General features: G+C 38.3%; 1 protein-coding gene across 3 annotated transcripts in view; it reads right to left on the bottom strand.

Moving 5' to 3' along the window:
• The window catches only part of LOC131431694 (ankyrin repeat domain-containing protein 29), a 504,283-nt gene that overhangs the window by 428,533 nt on the left and 59,391 nt on the right, over positions 1-16,359 (bottom strand). For all 3 annotated transcript variants that reach the window (XM_058597553.1, XM_058597555.1, XM_058597554.1), the window contains exon 3: positions 13,788-13,898. In XM_058597553.1, the coding sequence (XP_058453536.1) occupies positions 13,788-13,898 (111 nt within the window). The remainder of the gene's footprint in view (positions 1-13,787; positions 13,899-16,359) is intronic.

Genomic DNA, 16,359 nt, shown 5'->3' with positions numbered 1-16,359 from the left:
TTGTTAACCATGTCATTAGAATCGAAATTTTTGAAAATCAGTGTAGCCATCTTAGAGAAATCGTAGTGCGTTCCACATAAAATTTTTGGGTACCTTCCGGGATCGAAAACCGAATACCGGTAAAACTGGAATAAGTTTAGTTGGTCCTCGACTCTCAAAATCTGTGAACCTGATAAACCCGATAAATTTATATTTATTTTTTCACTAATCACCCTGCATCTCCTGAACCGGAAGTCGAATCTGATTAAAAAACAAGCAGTTTCCATGGGACCTTAAGATCTTTTATTGGAATGTTAGACGACATCGATTCAGCCATCTACTAGCAAAATAAGTGAGATTGTTCTAATTTTATTACATATATCATCCTGTAGTTCCGGAACCAAAAGTTGGAACCAAATGAAATTCAGAAACTTTATATGGAAGCATAGGACTGTTCACATGAGCCTAAGTTTGTAGAAATCAGTTAAGCTATCTCCGAGAACAATTACTGAAATTATTTTTCACACACAAACTGCTTCGAATGGTATAAGGGTGTAAGAAGTTGTGTTCTTCCAGTAATTATTGTTGCAAGCCGTATAAATCAATATAAATATTGAATATTGTTTTGAACTTAAAAATACTACCATCTTTCTAATACATATGTCATATTCGAACGATTATGTTGCCAAAAACGAACCGAGCTAAAATTGAAACGTCATGAAAAAGGGTGCTGTGTATAGTTTTTTTAGGTGCCAAAAAACAATTACATAGAACAGTATTGAAAATTGTGTTTCACTTTGCTCCGAAACATCACCTTATCATACACACACACGTACACACACACATACACACACACACTTTTATCATAATTTCTACAGAAATGTTTTCTCCTACAACGTGTTAGATTATTTAAAAAAAATACATAAAATTGTAGAGAACTTAAAGCTCTATGACAATTTTTGACATAGTTATGGATAGTTCTATATAAAAAGTGATCATATTTGTACCTAATTATTTCGAAAGGCTGCAAAAAGTGGCAGATCAAACCTCTCTAGTTGAAAAGTACTTAGAATTTAGAAATAATAATAGTTTCGCCCTTCCTTTCTAGCAATTGAAGTATCGCCCTGTTTGCTGACATGGAACACTGAGGGCGAAACTTACGTATACAAGTGGAATGATAGTTTCGTTCTTTATAGTTCTTTTTATTACTAAGATTGATATTTTTGTTGAATCCGAATTTTTGGATAAAATTGTAGGATTTTGAAGCTAGCATTCGTAGGAGAGAAAAACTTGATTTGTTTACTTTTGTAAGATTCGCCCTTTTTTGAATAACATAAGATGAACTGATATGTAAGTTCGATAAATTCTATTTTATTTTCTGAAACGTTAGTTTCCTCCAGTTAGTTGCTACGCAATCACAAGGCAAAAGCAGTTGCATGAATGCATCTTTGATTTTTAAGAATTTTACGATTTGTTTTGTAAGCCAATAAAATTCTAAGTTCTTGTTATAAGAATCTTGTTTTCTTCGAGAAAGTTGGTAACCAACATGTAATAGTGTAACTTGTTGCGATTTTCGAAAGAGTAGATATTGAATTTAGGAATGTTCTTTGAATGGCCAGATGTAATGGCTTGAATAGTGCATCCGTAACATTAAAGATTACAGATTACGGAAGCATTATATTTTTTGTTTTCAAATAAATATATGAAATACTTCGTCATATTACATATCGATTAGAAATGAGGGTATTCGAAGGCACGTACACTTTCTGAAGAAGAACTAAAGTCTCGCAACACTCTGCACTTTATTGTAGAAATCATACAAAAAATCATGGAAAAGGCCACAACACAACACAGAGAAAAATATTTTGTGAATTTACATCTATTTTCATGCACATATTTAGAGCAGGTAATTAAACATAAATTTACTTTACAATTCTGTAGGTTTCAATAGAATTTAATTGCAAACTAAGCGTCAATTGAAAGATACAGTTATATTCATTGAAAATTCAATGCAATCCAATTTAGTTTTGCATCGATGAAGGTTTTCAATAAAAATCTCGATTCAACCCATGTCTATTCCATGTTACTATTGATTTACATGTCGTGTAAATTTCATTATTTCTTCCTGTGAAAGATGCATTCTTGCGACTTGTTTTATGATTCCGCAGTAACTAACTGGATGATATACAATGAAAAGTGTAAGTAAGCATTTATCTTAATAATTGTAGCATTCATACTCGTAGTTTATACGATTACGAAAATAAAAAAAAGAGTTTGTTGAAGTTATTTAGTTCATTTTATTTATGTTTAAGAAAATATTCGAATGCGTAAAGTCCGTTAATCTCATATACATCAGATATACATTCGCTCATAGAATCCAGGGATACTATCAGATACAAACCATTAAATTAAAAGTACTTTTAAACTGGAGTAGTTTAATCTGAAACTGTTTGCAACCTTCTGAAATAATAAAGTACGATATATGACCATTTTTTATATAAAACTATCCATAATTATTTAAAAAATTGTCAAATTGTTGACATTGTTGAACAAACTATTTCTGTAGAGTCAATGTGAAAAAAGTATTTTCTTCAGCAAAGTTACCAAAAATAACGATGGCTACATAATGTCGATGCTCGATAATGTCGAAGACGAAAATTCTCTATCTGCCTCCAGTAAAAAGTTGCTAGAACATGGTCGTTCGTTTCCCTGAAAAACCACGTCAATACCCCCTACAACTTTGCAGAAGATACCAATAAAGAAAAGTTCCCGGTAAGGCCGCCAAATAATTAAAGGCATGAAATTGCAGTTTTGGATCCCTATGGGAGGAAGTGACCTATTCAACTAAAGACTGACTTTCAAAAAGGGCGCATGTATTTTTGCATGTACTTTCTTCAAATCATGATAACTCGAAAACTATAAATTTTGTGAAGTTCTAAAAGAAGTTGTAGGAAACCGATTGGGAACTCTTAAAAAAATATATGCCGTTGAAAAATGTTGAATACTTTCTCAAGAATCAGAAAACCAACCAGGGTGGCAAGTGAATTGCCGATTTCAATTTCCCGTTTTTTCCTGTTTTTCCCGGTTTGCGAAATAAAAATTCCCGGTTTTTGGAATAGACTCAAATCACTTCTGTTGAGTTCTTTTCAAATTTATCCCCTGTCCAAAAAAGAACATTATAATAGTTCCGCTAATTAAGGATTCAAGTACTTTTCGGATATCTCGTATAAACTGGAAATATTCATTATTACTAGTGCATATAAGAAAGTCATAATGGTTTTTTTTAGGTTTTGGTTCCCCGTAACCGATTTCTTTCGAGCACACTTGACTGTTTTTATTATTTTTTAGTATCCCTAAAATGGGCGCTGCCACTCTAGAAAATCAACACCAATTTATGCCTGCGATTTCAAACTATTTTGTACTGAGCTTTCTTCGTTCCTTCTGGAAGCGAACGTGGAAATTTCAGTTCGATAGGAAGATTAAAAACGGCATGATAGCACAGCGAACCTATCACAATATCGCACGCCTGTTCAATGAATTGTGATAGAAACCATAGAACCAATTATTAACAACGTTCTATCAGAAATTTTAAATTCTCATATAATAATATTCAATTTAAAATCATATATTCCTAGGATTTAGCAAAACCGTTCGACTGCCACGACTTGCTCTACTAAAACTCTATTTTTTTCTAATGTATATGTTAGTCAAATAAACGATGTGTACATCCGTCATGTCATCCCATTTTTGAAATTCAGCATGTTTACGATTTAAATGCGTTGATGAGCAAATAAATCAAATGATAGCTGTAAAAACGCACGAGATATCAATCCATTTTTTCCTGATAGAATTCTAAATGCTAAGCATCTCTCGTGCAGTAATCAGAAAAATAATCAGAAAGCATGAGTTCATGTACAACTCTCCGATGGTTTTTAGCCAGTTTTATTTCCAAATAGCCCAACTAATTTACCTTCTATGAGAAATCCTTCTACAATTGGTCTAGTTCTAGAAGATCAATGTCACATTTGTAGTAAACTGACTTTGATTTAGATCATCTACTAATAACATTCAGGGATTCAAATTAAGCAATTATTAGTTCAATTAGTTATATATTCTACAACCTTAGAACTAATCGGCTAGGATACAGATATCATATCGAAAGCAATTTAAACCCTGAAATTGGGTTGGGAATTATCGATACAGCCATACACAATTTACATCATTACATTATTGAAGTTAGGAGTCTATCAGTTCCAAAAGATCAAACTAAATTCAATTCTCCTTCATCTACATCAATATCAACGTTCTTGTGATCCTACTATAAACTAGTTGAGGAGCTTCAAAAGAAAATTGAACATAAATTCACTGAACAATTCAATCCAATCCATATTCTACATCTTTCTAAGATTCTATACTGGTCCTCAGAAATCAATTTCAGTTCTCAAATAAGGAACGCAAATACTCCCTGCAAACGATGGATAAGATCAAAGTCGACAACTTTTCCAATTTTGTGAGTCCTACAGACATCCCACAGAATTAAGAGCAAAACTCAAGTATTGTCTCAAGATGACATTACTAATCCAAATTAAGATGAAATGAGGGCAGAAATCATTAGCAGATTTAAAAACATGAACGCTCCTAAGAATTTTTAATAATTTTATTAAATATTTTCCCGATGTTACCCTGAGGCTTTGCAATCAATTTTGCAAGTGTGTTGAATACTTATTCTAATTCAACAGAAGCATTCAAGTTATCCTTTTTTTTAAATGAGCTTTCATTATGCTGTTATTGAAAACAACTAAGAAATGGCCCGATTTCCAATGGAATGTTCAACATAGAACCTGTATGGGACAATAAATTGTTTCTACACTTTAAATGACCATCTCACTCACACGTAAAATTTATATCCTACTTTTCACTTCACAATTTACCAATATTTACAAAATTTCAGTTTTTGAAAGAAAATAGTCATTTGGACACTGGAATGTACAGAAAGAAATTTGCTTATAATTACCTTTCTTCTAGAAGCAATAGTTCTCGTGATATTGCGACATGAAAGTGAAAAAGGCGGGAGGGTAATGTCAGAAACATAACTGTATGACGTGAATACGAGTAAAACGATTTCATACAACTTCTTTTTCGACACTATTTTTGTACAGTTTACAATTTCCGAGCTATCAGGGCCTTTATAAAAATCACTCTTGTGTCTGATCGGTCTCTCCATCCGTGCAAAACAAAAGGTTTTCCATTCTAAAATCATGTGCCAAGTTTCGATAAAATTTGAAAAAGGTATATATTTATATTTCAGCGCTTTGACAAAACGGCTGATGAACGAGAATCAGAGATATTATTCGTGATTTTTATATTAGTACTACTGTTATGAACCGTTTTTCTTGGGCAAAATAAAACAGTGCCTGAACGACATATTGAACAATAATTATCTAATCACTATAGTCTGGGTCCCGGCTCATTGCTCCATTCCTGGCAATAAAAGAGCCGATATTTTAGCCAAATGTGGTGCTATTGATGGTGAAATTTATGAGAAACCGATTGCTTTCAACGAATTATATAGCGCATCTCGTGAAAGAACACTTTCCAGCTGGCAAGCTTCTTGGGATAGAGATGATCTGGGTCGGTGGATGCACTCAATTATTCCGAAAATATCGACAAAGGCATGGTTCAGGTTTGGACATGCGTGGAGTATCGTGATGTCAGATCTCAACTAATAAATTCTTTGCGTACCCAAGGTAGACTATCCAATGTCCCAGTTCGAGACATTCTTGCTTGTCGTGACCTTCCATACATGAAACTTCTTTATCATTTCATTAAGAAAATTGGAGTTTCAATTTAATAAAGGCCCCTTTTAAGACTTAGTTCTGATTCCAGCTGCGTCCATGAGTTCAACCAATAGCTAAATTAGAATAGAAATTATGTGATGATACAAACAAACTCGAAATAGTTTATGAAATTATCAACAAAATGTCTGAAAATAACAGCTTAGTGAGACAGGGTGAGTCGCTTAACACAAACTATATTGTGCTTCTAAAAAAAGACGTGAAATACTGTGAGTCTAAGTGTGCCATGCTGTGCCCCATGTAACAGCTACTTGTCAAAAGTGAGCCCTTTGTGTACCACAACTGTGCAACTGTATGAACACGAAAGTGCCAATATTGATAAATGCACCAACGCATTGTGTTAATGTGTGATTGGCACATTGTTCTAAGCGTCTTCCCCTTGGCTTATTTTGTAATTTATAGAAGTTAATCGTAAGTAATAAGAGGCTATGACTATTTTTGAATTATATTAGGATAAGAAAAACTTATGTAAACTGCCTTAAGAAATAAACGTATTTATGAAAAAAATTAGTACTACTGTGGACAAAAAGTAGTAAAACTTTTTAATAATATTTCGCGCGGAAACCTTATTCGTCGATTTTTTTTCTAAGTTGTTATGACTGTCTGGGACATCTGTGCCAAGTGTCACATTAAGATATTCATTAGTGTTTAGTATACGTCTGTCTGAAGTATTAAAAATGCAATCGGCGATTTTTGCAAATACAGTGAAATTATCCAACAAAGAAGTTCCATTAAATGTTGTGTGCAGAATCAAATTTCTGCAAGTGTTTTTGATTGGTAAAAGTTGTTCAAAGAGAGTCAAAAACGCGTTTTTTTTTTTTTTTTATTCAATATTATAGTATAATTTTAAGGCACACTGCTTAAGCTCTAAGATGCCAAGGGTATTTACTAATCTTAATTACGACTAACTTAAAACTAGAAAAGTATCATTATGTAATGTAGCGGTAGCGGATTCTCGAGAAGCTATCGGTAGTGGCCGGTGAATTGAATATCGCATGAGGGTCTTCCATATGCCGTTGGCGAAGATCCATGTTGGCCGCATCCTTCGGTCCGCGTGGGTCCGCGGGAAACACCCCCAGGCTACGAAGGCCCGGCGGGTGGCCCGCATGCTGGTTTTCGACTGGGGCGGCCTTCCGTGGACGATGATGGTGATGTTACGGAAGAGAATGAAAAAAAAAGTAAATATTGTGGAAACGGGGTAAAAAGGGGATGTGGGAACAAAATGTTTGAAAACGATAAAGATCTAATTAGTTGCCATCGGGATGGTGAAGAGATAGGGAAGGGGTAACGAAAAAGTTAGTGACAAAAAAAGATCTTGTTAGTTCCAATGAAGATGGTGGACAGGGACGGGGATCGAGAGAATCGGGCGGATGTTAGTGTCGAACCTGTAGGTGGAGTTTATACTTTCTGAGCGAGGGATAACACATTACACTTGTATATCAATGTGTTTAAGGTACTGGTATATGAGAAGCATATATAAACTATCCCGACTCGCCAACACATCCCGAACCGGAACCTCAGGCGGTCTACCTCGGGCCCTAAGGGATTCCAGTAGCTTCGACCTGGCGTCACGATACTCTACGCACGACCACACGACATGCTCGATGTCCTGATAACCGTCGCCACAGGTGCAGAGACCGCTCTCCGCAAGCCCAACACGCCGGAGATGTGCGTTGAAGGTGTAGTGATTTGACATGAGCCGCGACATAACACGAATGAAATCGCGACTCACGTTCATCCCCCTGAACCAAGGTTTCGTCGATACCCTAGGGATAATGGAATGTAGCCATCGTCCCAGTTCGCCATTGCTCCATGAAGTTTGCCAACTTTCTAGAGTTTTCTGACGAGAGATACTGAAAAATTCATTGAAGCAGATTGGTCTTTCATAAATATCACCTTCTAATGCGCCCACCTTAGCCAATGAGTCTGCCTTTTCATTGCCTGGAATGGAACAATGCGAAGGGACCCAGACTAACGATATTAAATAAGACCGTTCAGATAAAGTTCGCAAGTGTTCCCGTATTTTCCCCAGGAAATATGGGGGATACTTTCCTGGCTTCATTGCCCGGAGAGCTTCTATTGAGCTTAGACTGTCCGTGACAATGAAGTAATGGTCTTTGGGCAAGGTTTCAATGATCTCAAGGGTGTACTGAATAGCAGCTAATTCTGCGACGTAGACTGAAGCCGGATCACTGAGTTTGTACGAAGCGGTGATGTTTTGATTGAAGATGCCGAAGCCTGTGGACCTGTTGATGTTTGAACCGTCAGTGTAAAACACCTTTTCACAGTTGACTGTTCTAAATTTATTATAAAAAATATTTGGGGCCACTTGAGGGCGCACATGATCCGGGATTCCACGAATTTCTTCTCTCATGGATGTGTCGAAAAACACAGTAGAATCAGAAGTATCCAAGAAATGAGCACGATTGGAAACAAACGAAGAAGGATTAATATTCTGAGCCATGTAATCAAAATACAAGGACATAAAACGGGTTTGAGAATTGAGCTCGACAAGCCTTTCGAAATTTTCAATCACCATCGGATTCAGGATGTCGCATCGAATTAGCAATCGATATGAGAGATCCCAGAATCGATTTTTCAACGGTAAGACGCCCGCCAGTACTTCAAGACTCATCGTATGAGTCGACTGCATGCAACCTAAGGCAATACGCAAACAACGATACTGAATTCTTTCCAGCTTGATGAAATGAGTGTTCGCCGCGGATCGGAAGCAAAAGCATCCGTATTCCATCACGGACAATATCGTTGTTTGGTATAACCTGATCAGGTCTCCTGGGTGGGCACCCCACCATGATCCGGTTATTGTACGAAGAAAATTGATTCTCTGTTGGCATTTTTGTTTCAGATACCTAATGTGACATCCCCAGGTGCCTTTGGAGTCGAACCAGACCCCGAGATATTTAAATGTGAAGACCTGAGCTATGGTTTCACCCCCTAGTTGAAGCTGTAATTGTGCTGGTTCTCGCTTCCTTGAAAATACAACCAGCTCAGTTTTCTCCGTAGAGAACTCGATACCCATTTGAAGAGCCCATGTCGACAAGTTGTCGAGGGTATCTTGCAATGGTCCTTGGAGATCGGCAGCTTTGGGTCCTATAATAGACACAACGCTGTCGTCGGCAAGTTGTCTTAGCGTGCAAGATGTGTTGATACATTCATCAATGTTGTTCACGTAAAAGTTGTATAAAAGGGGGCTTAAGCATGAGCCCTGAGGAAGACCCATGTAACTGAATCGTATTGTCGACAAATCACCATGCGCGAAATACATGTATTTCTCGGACAACAGATTATACAAAAAGTTATTCAAAATTGGTGAAAGACCATGCTGATGCAACTTCTCAGATAGGATGTTTATGGAAACTGAATCAAAAGCCCCCTTGATGTCTAGGAAAACTGACGCCATTTGTTCTTTACGAGCAAATGCCATTTGAATTTCGGTTGAGAGCAACGCAAGACAATCGTTCGCTCCTTTACCCCTGCGGAAGCCGAATTGTGTATCTGAAAGTAAGCCATTAGTCTCGACCCAATTGTCTAGACGAAACAGAATCATTTTTTCGAACAATTTCCGGATACAGGAAAGCATAGCAATCGGCCGATACGAATTGTGATCGGAGGCAGGTTTCCCTGGTTTTTGAATGGCGATAACTCTTACTTGTCTCCAGTCATGTGGGACAATATTATCCTCAAGAAGCCTATTGAATAAATTCAATAAGCGCCTTTTGGCAGAGTCAGGCAAATTTTTCAACAAGTTGAATTTGATTTTGTCTAACCCCGGAGATTTATTGTTACACGATAAAAGCGCAAGTGAGAACTCGACCATCGAAAAAGGTGTTTCGTTTCTGTTTGATGAAGCGACGCGCATGATTGTCTGTTCCGGAACAGAGTCAGGACATACTTTTTTAGCGAAATCGAATATCCAGCGGTTAGAATATTCCTCGCTTTCGTTTGTGGTGTTTTTGTTGCGCATTCGTCGGGCTGTGTTCCAAAGAGTGCTCATTGATGTTTCTCTCGATAATCCGTCTACGAATCGACGCCAATAACCGCTTTTCTTCGCTTTAATCAAGCTTTTCATTTTAGCGTCTAATGCCGCGTAGTTTCTGAAATTATCAGGTGTTCCGTTTTTCCTAAACTCGACAAATGATGCAGTTCTCTCCGCGTTTAATTCTGAGCACTCTTTGTCCCACCACGGGTTGGGGGGACGGATGTTAGTTTTCGCGCCGGGTACACGTTTCGTCTGAGCTTGAATCGCAGTGTCGAGAATCAAGCCAGCCAAAAACGTGTACTCTTCCTCCGGAGGAAGTTCTTGTGTTGTTACTAGTTTCTCAGATATCGAGGTCGCATAGCTATTCCAATCAATATTTCTTGTGAGGTCATACGAAACATTGATTGTTTCCGATGGTCTTAATCCGGTGGCGATTGAAATTACGATAGGCAGATGATCGCTACCGTGGGGATCAGGGATTACCTTCCACGTGCAACCCAACCGTAGCGATGTCGAGCAAAGGGATAAGTCTAGCGCACTTGGTCTTGCTGGTGGTGCAGGAATTCGTGTCATTTCTCCCGTATTCAAGATTGTCATATTGAAGTTGTCGCAGATATCATGGATCTTAGTTGATCTGTTATCGTCGTGAAGACAGCCCCATCCCGTACCGTGTGAGTTAAAGTCTCCTAAAACCAACGTCGGTGCGGGAAGAAGCTCTATGATATCATTGAGCCGCCGATGCCCAACCGAGGCTCTTGGAGGAATGTAGATGGAAGCAATGCAAAGGTCCTTGCCTTTGATTGTAACATGACATGCGACAACTTCAATACCTGGTATCGAGGGGAGGTTAATGCGATAGAAAGAATTGCACTTTTTGATCCCCAAAAGTACTCCTCCATAGGAATCATCTCGATCCAGACGAATAATGTTAAAATCGTGGAAGTTTAAGGGTATTTCAGAAGTTAGCCAAGTTTCGCACAATGCAAATGCGTCACATTTCAGATTATTTACTAGAAATTTGAAAGGATCTATTTTTGGGATGATACTTCTACAATTCCACTGTATAACAGTGATTGTATCCGTGACCTCGGTGGGTGTCTTAGCCATCGAAGGATACGATCGCTGAAAGAAGGGGCCATTTTGCAGTCAACTGCTTCAAGAATGTTTTAACTGTAGGAATAAAAGCCATTATCAGGCTTTTAAGAGGTTCAGAAATATTGAAAGTAGACATGATCCAGTCCACAATATCAGAGAATTTAACAAACCCAGTATTTGGTAAATTTTCTGACTGATCTTTAGGGACTTTCGGGGGTTTTGAAGTCCCAGGAAGTGATGGAAATTCTTGCTCGGAATTTAATTTTCCAAGGCCTGGAGCTTTTTTCTCTGGTTTTTTGCCATCACTACCAGTTGTTGTAATTTTTCGGAACCCATCAGAGGACATCTTCGAACCCTTACTAGGGAGCTTTTGAGAAGATTTATTTCTTCTCTTTCTAATTGATGAGCTATGAGGGACAGCCGAAGATGTACCTTCGAGGGGGTCATCATATTCGCTCTCGTCAGTTGACAAGTAAGCGTAAGGATTTTCGGTAGGTGGCGTACCACATTTCAACATTTCTGCAAAAGAGCGTTTGGAATGTTGCTTAAGTGAACGCTTCATTTTATCCTTACGCAATTTGTACACGGGACAATCAGAGAGGTCATGCGGCCTCTCCTTACAGTAGAGACACTTTTCATTGTCTCCACTGCAGGAGTTATCCGCATGACTCCCTCCACACTTTATACACCGGGATTTATTGCAACAATGGGATGCTGTATGTCCCAATTGTTTGCAATTGGTGCAGTTCATGACCCGCGGCACAAAAAGACGAACAGGTAAACGGACTCGGTCCAGGAGGACGTAATTAGGGTAGTCAAAAACGCGTTGACGACGAACCACAACATCAACTGATGATGAACACATCAATAAATCAAAAAATCGGTGCTCGAGAATGCACCGTCGCATATGCCATTGAATCTTCGTGATTTTTTCGTCAAAAATTTAATCAATATCGTTCCGCAACCACCGTATTCGCCTGATTTAGCTCCGTGTGACTTTTTGCTATTCAGCAAACTCAAACGACCACTCCGGGGAAACCGTTTTCAAACGTCAAATCACTACGCACATTGAAGGTTATTCCGGTAATTGACTTTACCAGCTGTTCCGAGGATTGTAAAAAAACGTTGGCACAAATGAATTGGGGCCGGGGGGAATTACTTTGAAGGGGACGAAAAAGATTTGGAAGAATAAATAAAGAATTTGGAAATTATGAACATTATTATGAATTGGAAATTATGAACAAAGTCTTGTGAAATGCAAAAATACACACGCCCATTTTAAAATCAGTCGTGAGTCGGATTGACCTCTCCATCGGTTCAAAAACTTATGGTTTGCCATACTGAAGCCATGTGCAAAGTTCCATTAAATCGGAGAAGGTCGAGTCTGATGATCTGCTAAGCATTTCTGGAATTGCTCTTTACAGTTCACGACGTTAATAAATTTACGGATTTTTTGTAAATTTCATCAACAATCTTTCAACTGAAGCCGGACTAAATAAAAAAGAATTCCTTGTACCTAGTTTTACTACCTATAAACAACTTCCAAGTGGTGTCCTCTAATTATGGGTAATCACCATTTTCGATTTCCTGCAGATTTTCGAGGAATCTATGTATGCAGTAAGCAGTGAGCAACTTCAACCTACAAATTATGTTATCTCGATTTTCAGTATAGGAATGAACAAACCGACCAGATTCAAATAAAATCATTAACTGGTAAAGCACTGCGCCCTTGACTCTAGCCAGTAAATTATTTCTCGACCAGTATTTCTGCTGCAGCACAAATATTCCTTTTTTGCCCAACCACAATGCTAACTAGCCTCGATTCGAGTCGAAATAGTTGGTTCGTAGGCAGTCTGTTAGATCGACCGGCAAACTCCACCGAATGAGAATGCTCGACAGCACGGCAAAGAGGAAAAATACCCCGAACCGAACTCGTTCGCATAGAAACTGTTGCATACATTCCGGGAATTTTTCTTCGCTGGCGAGAGTTTGCTACATAAATACTCCCGAAACGTGGCGCCGAAAGCTAAACTAGCGCCACTGAACTGAACTGAACTGATGCCGAACCCCATCGCCGTAGCTTATGAAGCCGGCACATGTTTGAGCACAAATTTCTAAAATTGATTTAATTATGAAAATATGTTTCAACTTTCCCGGTATGTAACCGTGCCGTTCCGAGTGCACTGGCGCTATTATGCACCATGAATGCACTATCGCCCTGGAAATTGAGTCGCAACTAGTAAATTAGGCTCAGTATGAATAGGTGCGTTAGCAGCGTTGTTAATCCGTTTAGATGTCAAATTCAGAGGGCACATGCACGCTGCAAGTATTGAAACAATGTCACAAAAACAAACAACCACAGGCACAGGCCGGTGGATGCAACGAAAGCTGCAACTGCATGATACCAAAGCGAAAAGCCCGTATGAAAGCAGTTTTGTTCAGAGCTCACGATAATTATTGCATTTCAGGGTGTGACAGCCCAACACGGATTGTGCATCACCCAATTACCCGTGGTCTCCGAGCGGCCCTAACGTACCAGCTAATAATTATGATTACACATATTTCAGCATCAAACATTGTGGTCTCGGTTTAAATAGAGAACGAAATATTTCACCAGACTGGTGCGAATGGTTTTTAAATTTCGTACCCTGAAACAAAAAAAACAACGGACCATTAATCACGTTGCGGCATTTTGGTGTGAAACGTCTAAATGTGCCAGATTTATTCGGATCAATTTGTTTGAAATGCGTGCACCGATGCAATGCAATGCTATAATTTTTACCGAAAACACAAACGCTCCATTATGCAGCTGTACCATTGTACCTACTAACAACTCAATCCGACAAGTAAATACTCACCTCATCACGACAATCGACGTGCACCTTGCCGCTGTCCAGAACACGTTTCAAAAGCATTTCGTCTCCGCGTAATGCAGCCAAGTGCAGCTGTACATCTGATAAGGTTTCTTTCTGTAATGGAAAATGTTTATGGAAAATGTTACATTATTATATTACGAACGGTCTAGGTTTTTGTTTCTTCATAATTTTTGGAAAAATAAGAAAATGGTTGACATATTTATCGAAACGTTGGAACTGAGTAACGAACTAATCAATCGAAGCTTATTACACTAGTAACGAAGTATGAAAATCCAATTTTGACTCAATAAATCCCACCATCTTTAAGAAATCGACTTCCTTTTTGAAACCCGGTAAAACGGTTCAGCGACACGAGGCCCTAGTCTCGCAAGCCTATTGTCGTATGTTCAAGTCCCGGATTTAAGAAGGATTCCTAATGCTTAACTTTTTGTCCTGTACACTAACGAACTGGCTGAGAAGTTTGTCGAAACAGAAGGTCGAGCTCTGCATCAAAATGTGGTATTTTGGTATCCTTATTCCGGAACCATAGACCGATGAATTCGAAGTTAGTTTGGCATCAAAACTCAATATCCATAAACTAGAATATTGAACGCCGCAAAGAGCAAAAATCTATCGCCGATAATTCTAAATTGGCCTGATAGTTACCAGAGAACCAAAATCAAATACTCAATTCAAACCAATTTTTCAATGGTATGCAATTGAAATATTCAAATGACGTTATCGCATAAGTTTAAGTTAAATGTTTCCGAATCGATTGTTTGTTGAATTATATAAATCCATCAACAAATGACTGAGTTATAAGCGTTCAAAATTATGACAGAAAAATGTTACGCGATTAGTTTTGCATGTTTTAAATTGACACCCAGCCTCGGGAAGCGAAGAGTAAGGCATTTTTAATGGCAAAATCGACCGAAAATTTGCGAAATACGTGGGATATTTCTAAAGAATCGGTAACAACGCTGATTCGGTTCTTCAATAGCTAGATGATATATAAGATACTCAAGCGAACACGGTGTTGCGCAGACAACAGGAAATTTCACCAACACATAATGCAAAAGCGACAATCCAGCAAGTGAACGCATATACAATCCAGTCATCAGCTCACTGGACGAGCTACTTGTTTCATTCACAGTCAAACATCAACTAGGCAAATAAATATTGTGCAGCATATATTTATAGATTTCTCTTCATACTACGCAAAGCCTCCTATGCCGAACAAGAAGTTGACGTCATTTTGAACAACTGGGATTGGTGGATGAAAACATAGGTCGATTCTAACCATTTTTTCAATGGTATGCTATTGAAATACTGAAACGACGTTGCCATATCCTGCATACGCATGGCTGCCAGATGGCTGAATAAACGCTGCCAGCTGGAAAAAAAATGGCTGGCAGACATTCTGGTGACCGACTGCCTCACCGCTGCCAGATATACAACTCAAACGATACAACCGTATCCACCAGGATTTGTCCACATTGAAATCTTTGACATTTTCAGCGAAGGTGAGAGAGATGAAAACGCTCGGCTAACTTAGATACAGGCGACTTTGTTTTGTCAAATTGGATTTGACAACCGTCACTAAATCAATTTTGGTAGCCATGGCTGCCCAGGTAGCCAAAACGCTATGCGGGATGTGTTTAAGTTAAAAGATTCAGAATCGATTGGTTGTTAAATTATATCAATCCATCAACAAATGGCTGAGTTATTAACGTTCAAAATTATGACGAAAAAAGGTTACGCGACTATTTTTGAAACTTTTAATTGACACCCGGCCCCGTATAGCGAAGAGTAAGGCATTTTTAATGCCAAAAACAGTATTTCATCAGCACACGAAATGTGCTTTCCCCATTGCTTCTCACTTTCCAAAAGTAGCGTCACTGAATGCACAATAACTGCTACATTACTGAACCGAATGTCATAACATTTTGACAGATGACATCTGAAGGGTGTCGCTATTGAACACTAGAGGGACAGACCAACAGAGCAACAATCATTACATATTTTAAAGAATGATATTTTCATCTAAGCATCATGATCTGCTCAGAAGATTTCATAAAAAGAGGTATCATTCCATGAGCCTCCCCCGACAATGGACGAATTGAATCTCCAAAAACCCGTCTCACCCGTTTTGAAGTGTGATGATTCAGTGAGAGAAGAAACGGAGCTACCAAAATTTTTGAACATATTTGTTGATAGGTTAATAACAGGATTCTGTGCGCAAAATTTTATGGAAAACCCGAAAATCAAAACGTCACAAACGTTACGAGCTCTACCATAAAATATGTTGACATCGTAATTTAATTATTCATGAACTGGTCGAGCAACTGCGAATGACAGAAGAAAAACGAGTTGAAATGAGAGCTGACAATTAAGCGTTTCTGGAAGGGTTTGACGGTCCTTGTCGCTTGCTAGATATGCATATTCAATAGAAATGGTCATTTAGAAGGTTGATTTAAAGCAAATTAGTCTTCGATTTGTAAGTGAAAAACCAACTAAAATTGTGCTGCCAATGCAACGTAACAGCTCAAAGCAGACGTAAAATTTGGTTGAATTT

This window comes from Malaya genurostris, chromosome 2 (assembly GCF_030247185.1).
Source record: "Malaya genurostris strain Urasoe2022 chromosome 2, Malgen_1.1, whole genome shotgun sequence".
In the NCBI taxonomy this organism is placed as follows: Eukaryota; Metazoa; Arthropoda; class Insecta; order Diptera; family Culicidae; genus Malaya; species Malaya genurostris.
Note: the sequence above shows the minus strand (reverse complement) of the source record. Positions and strands in the feature narration are given on the sequence as shown.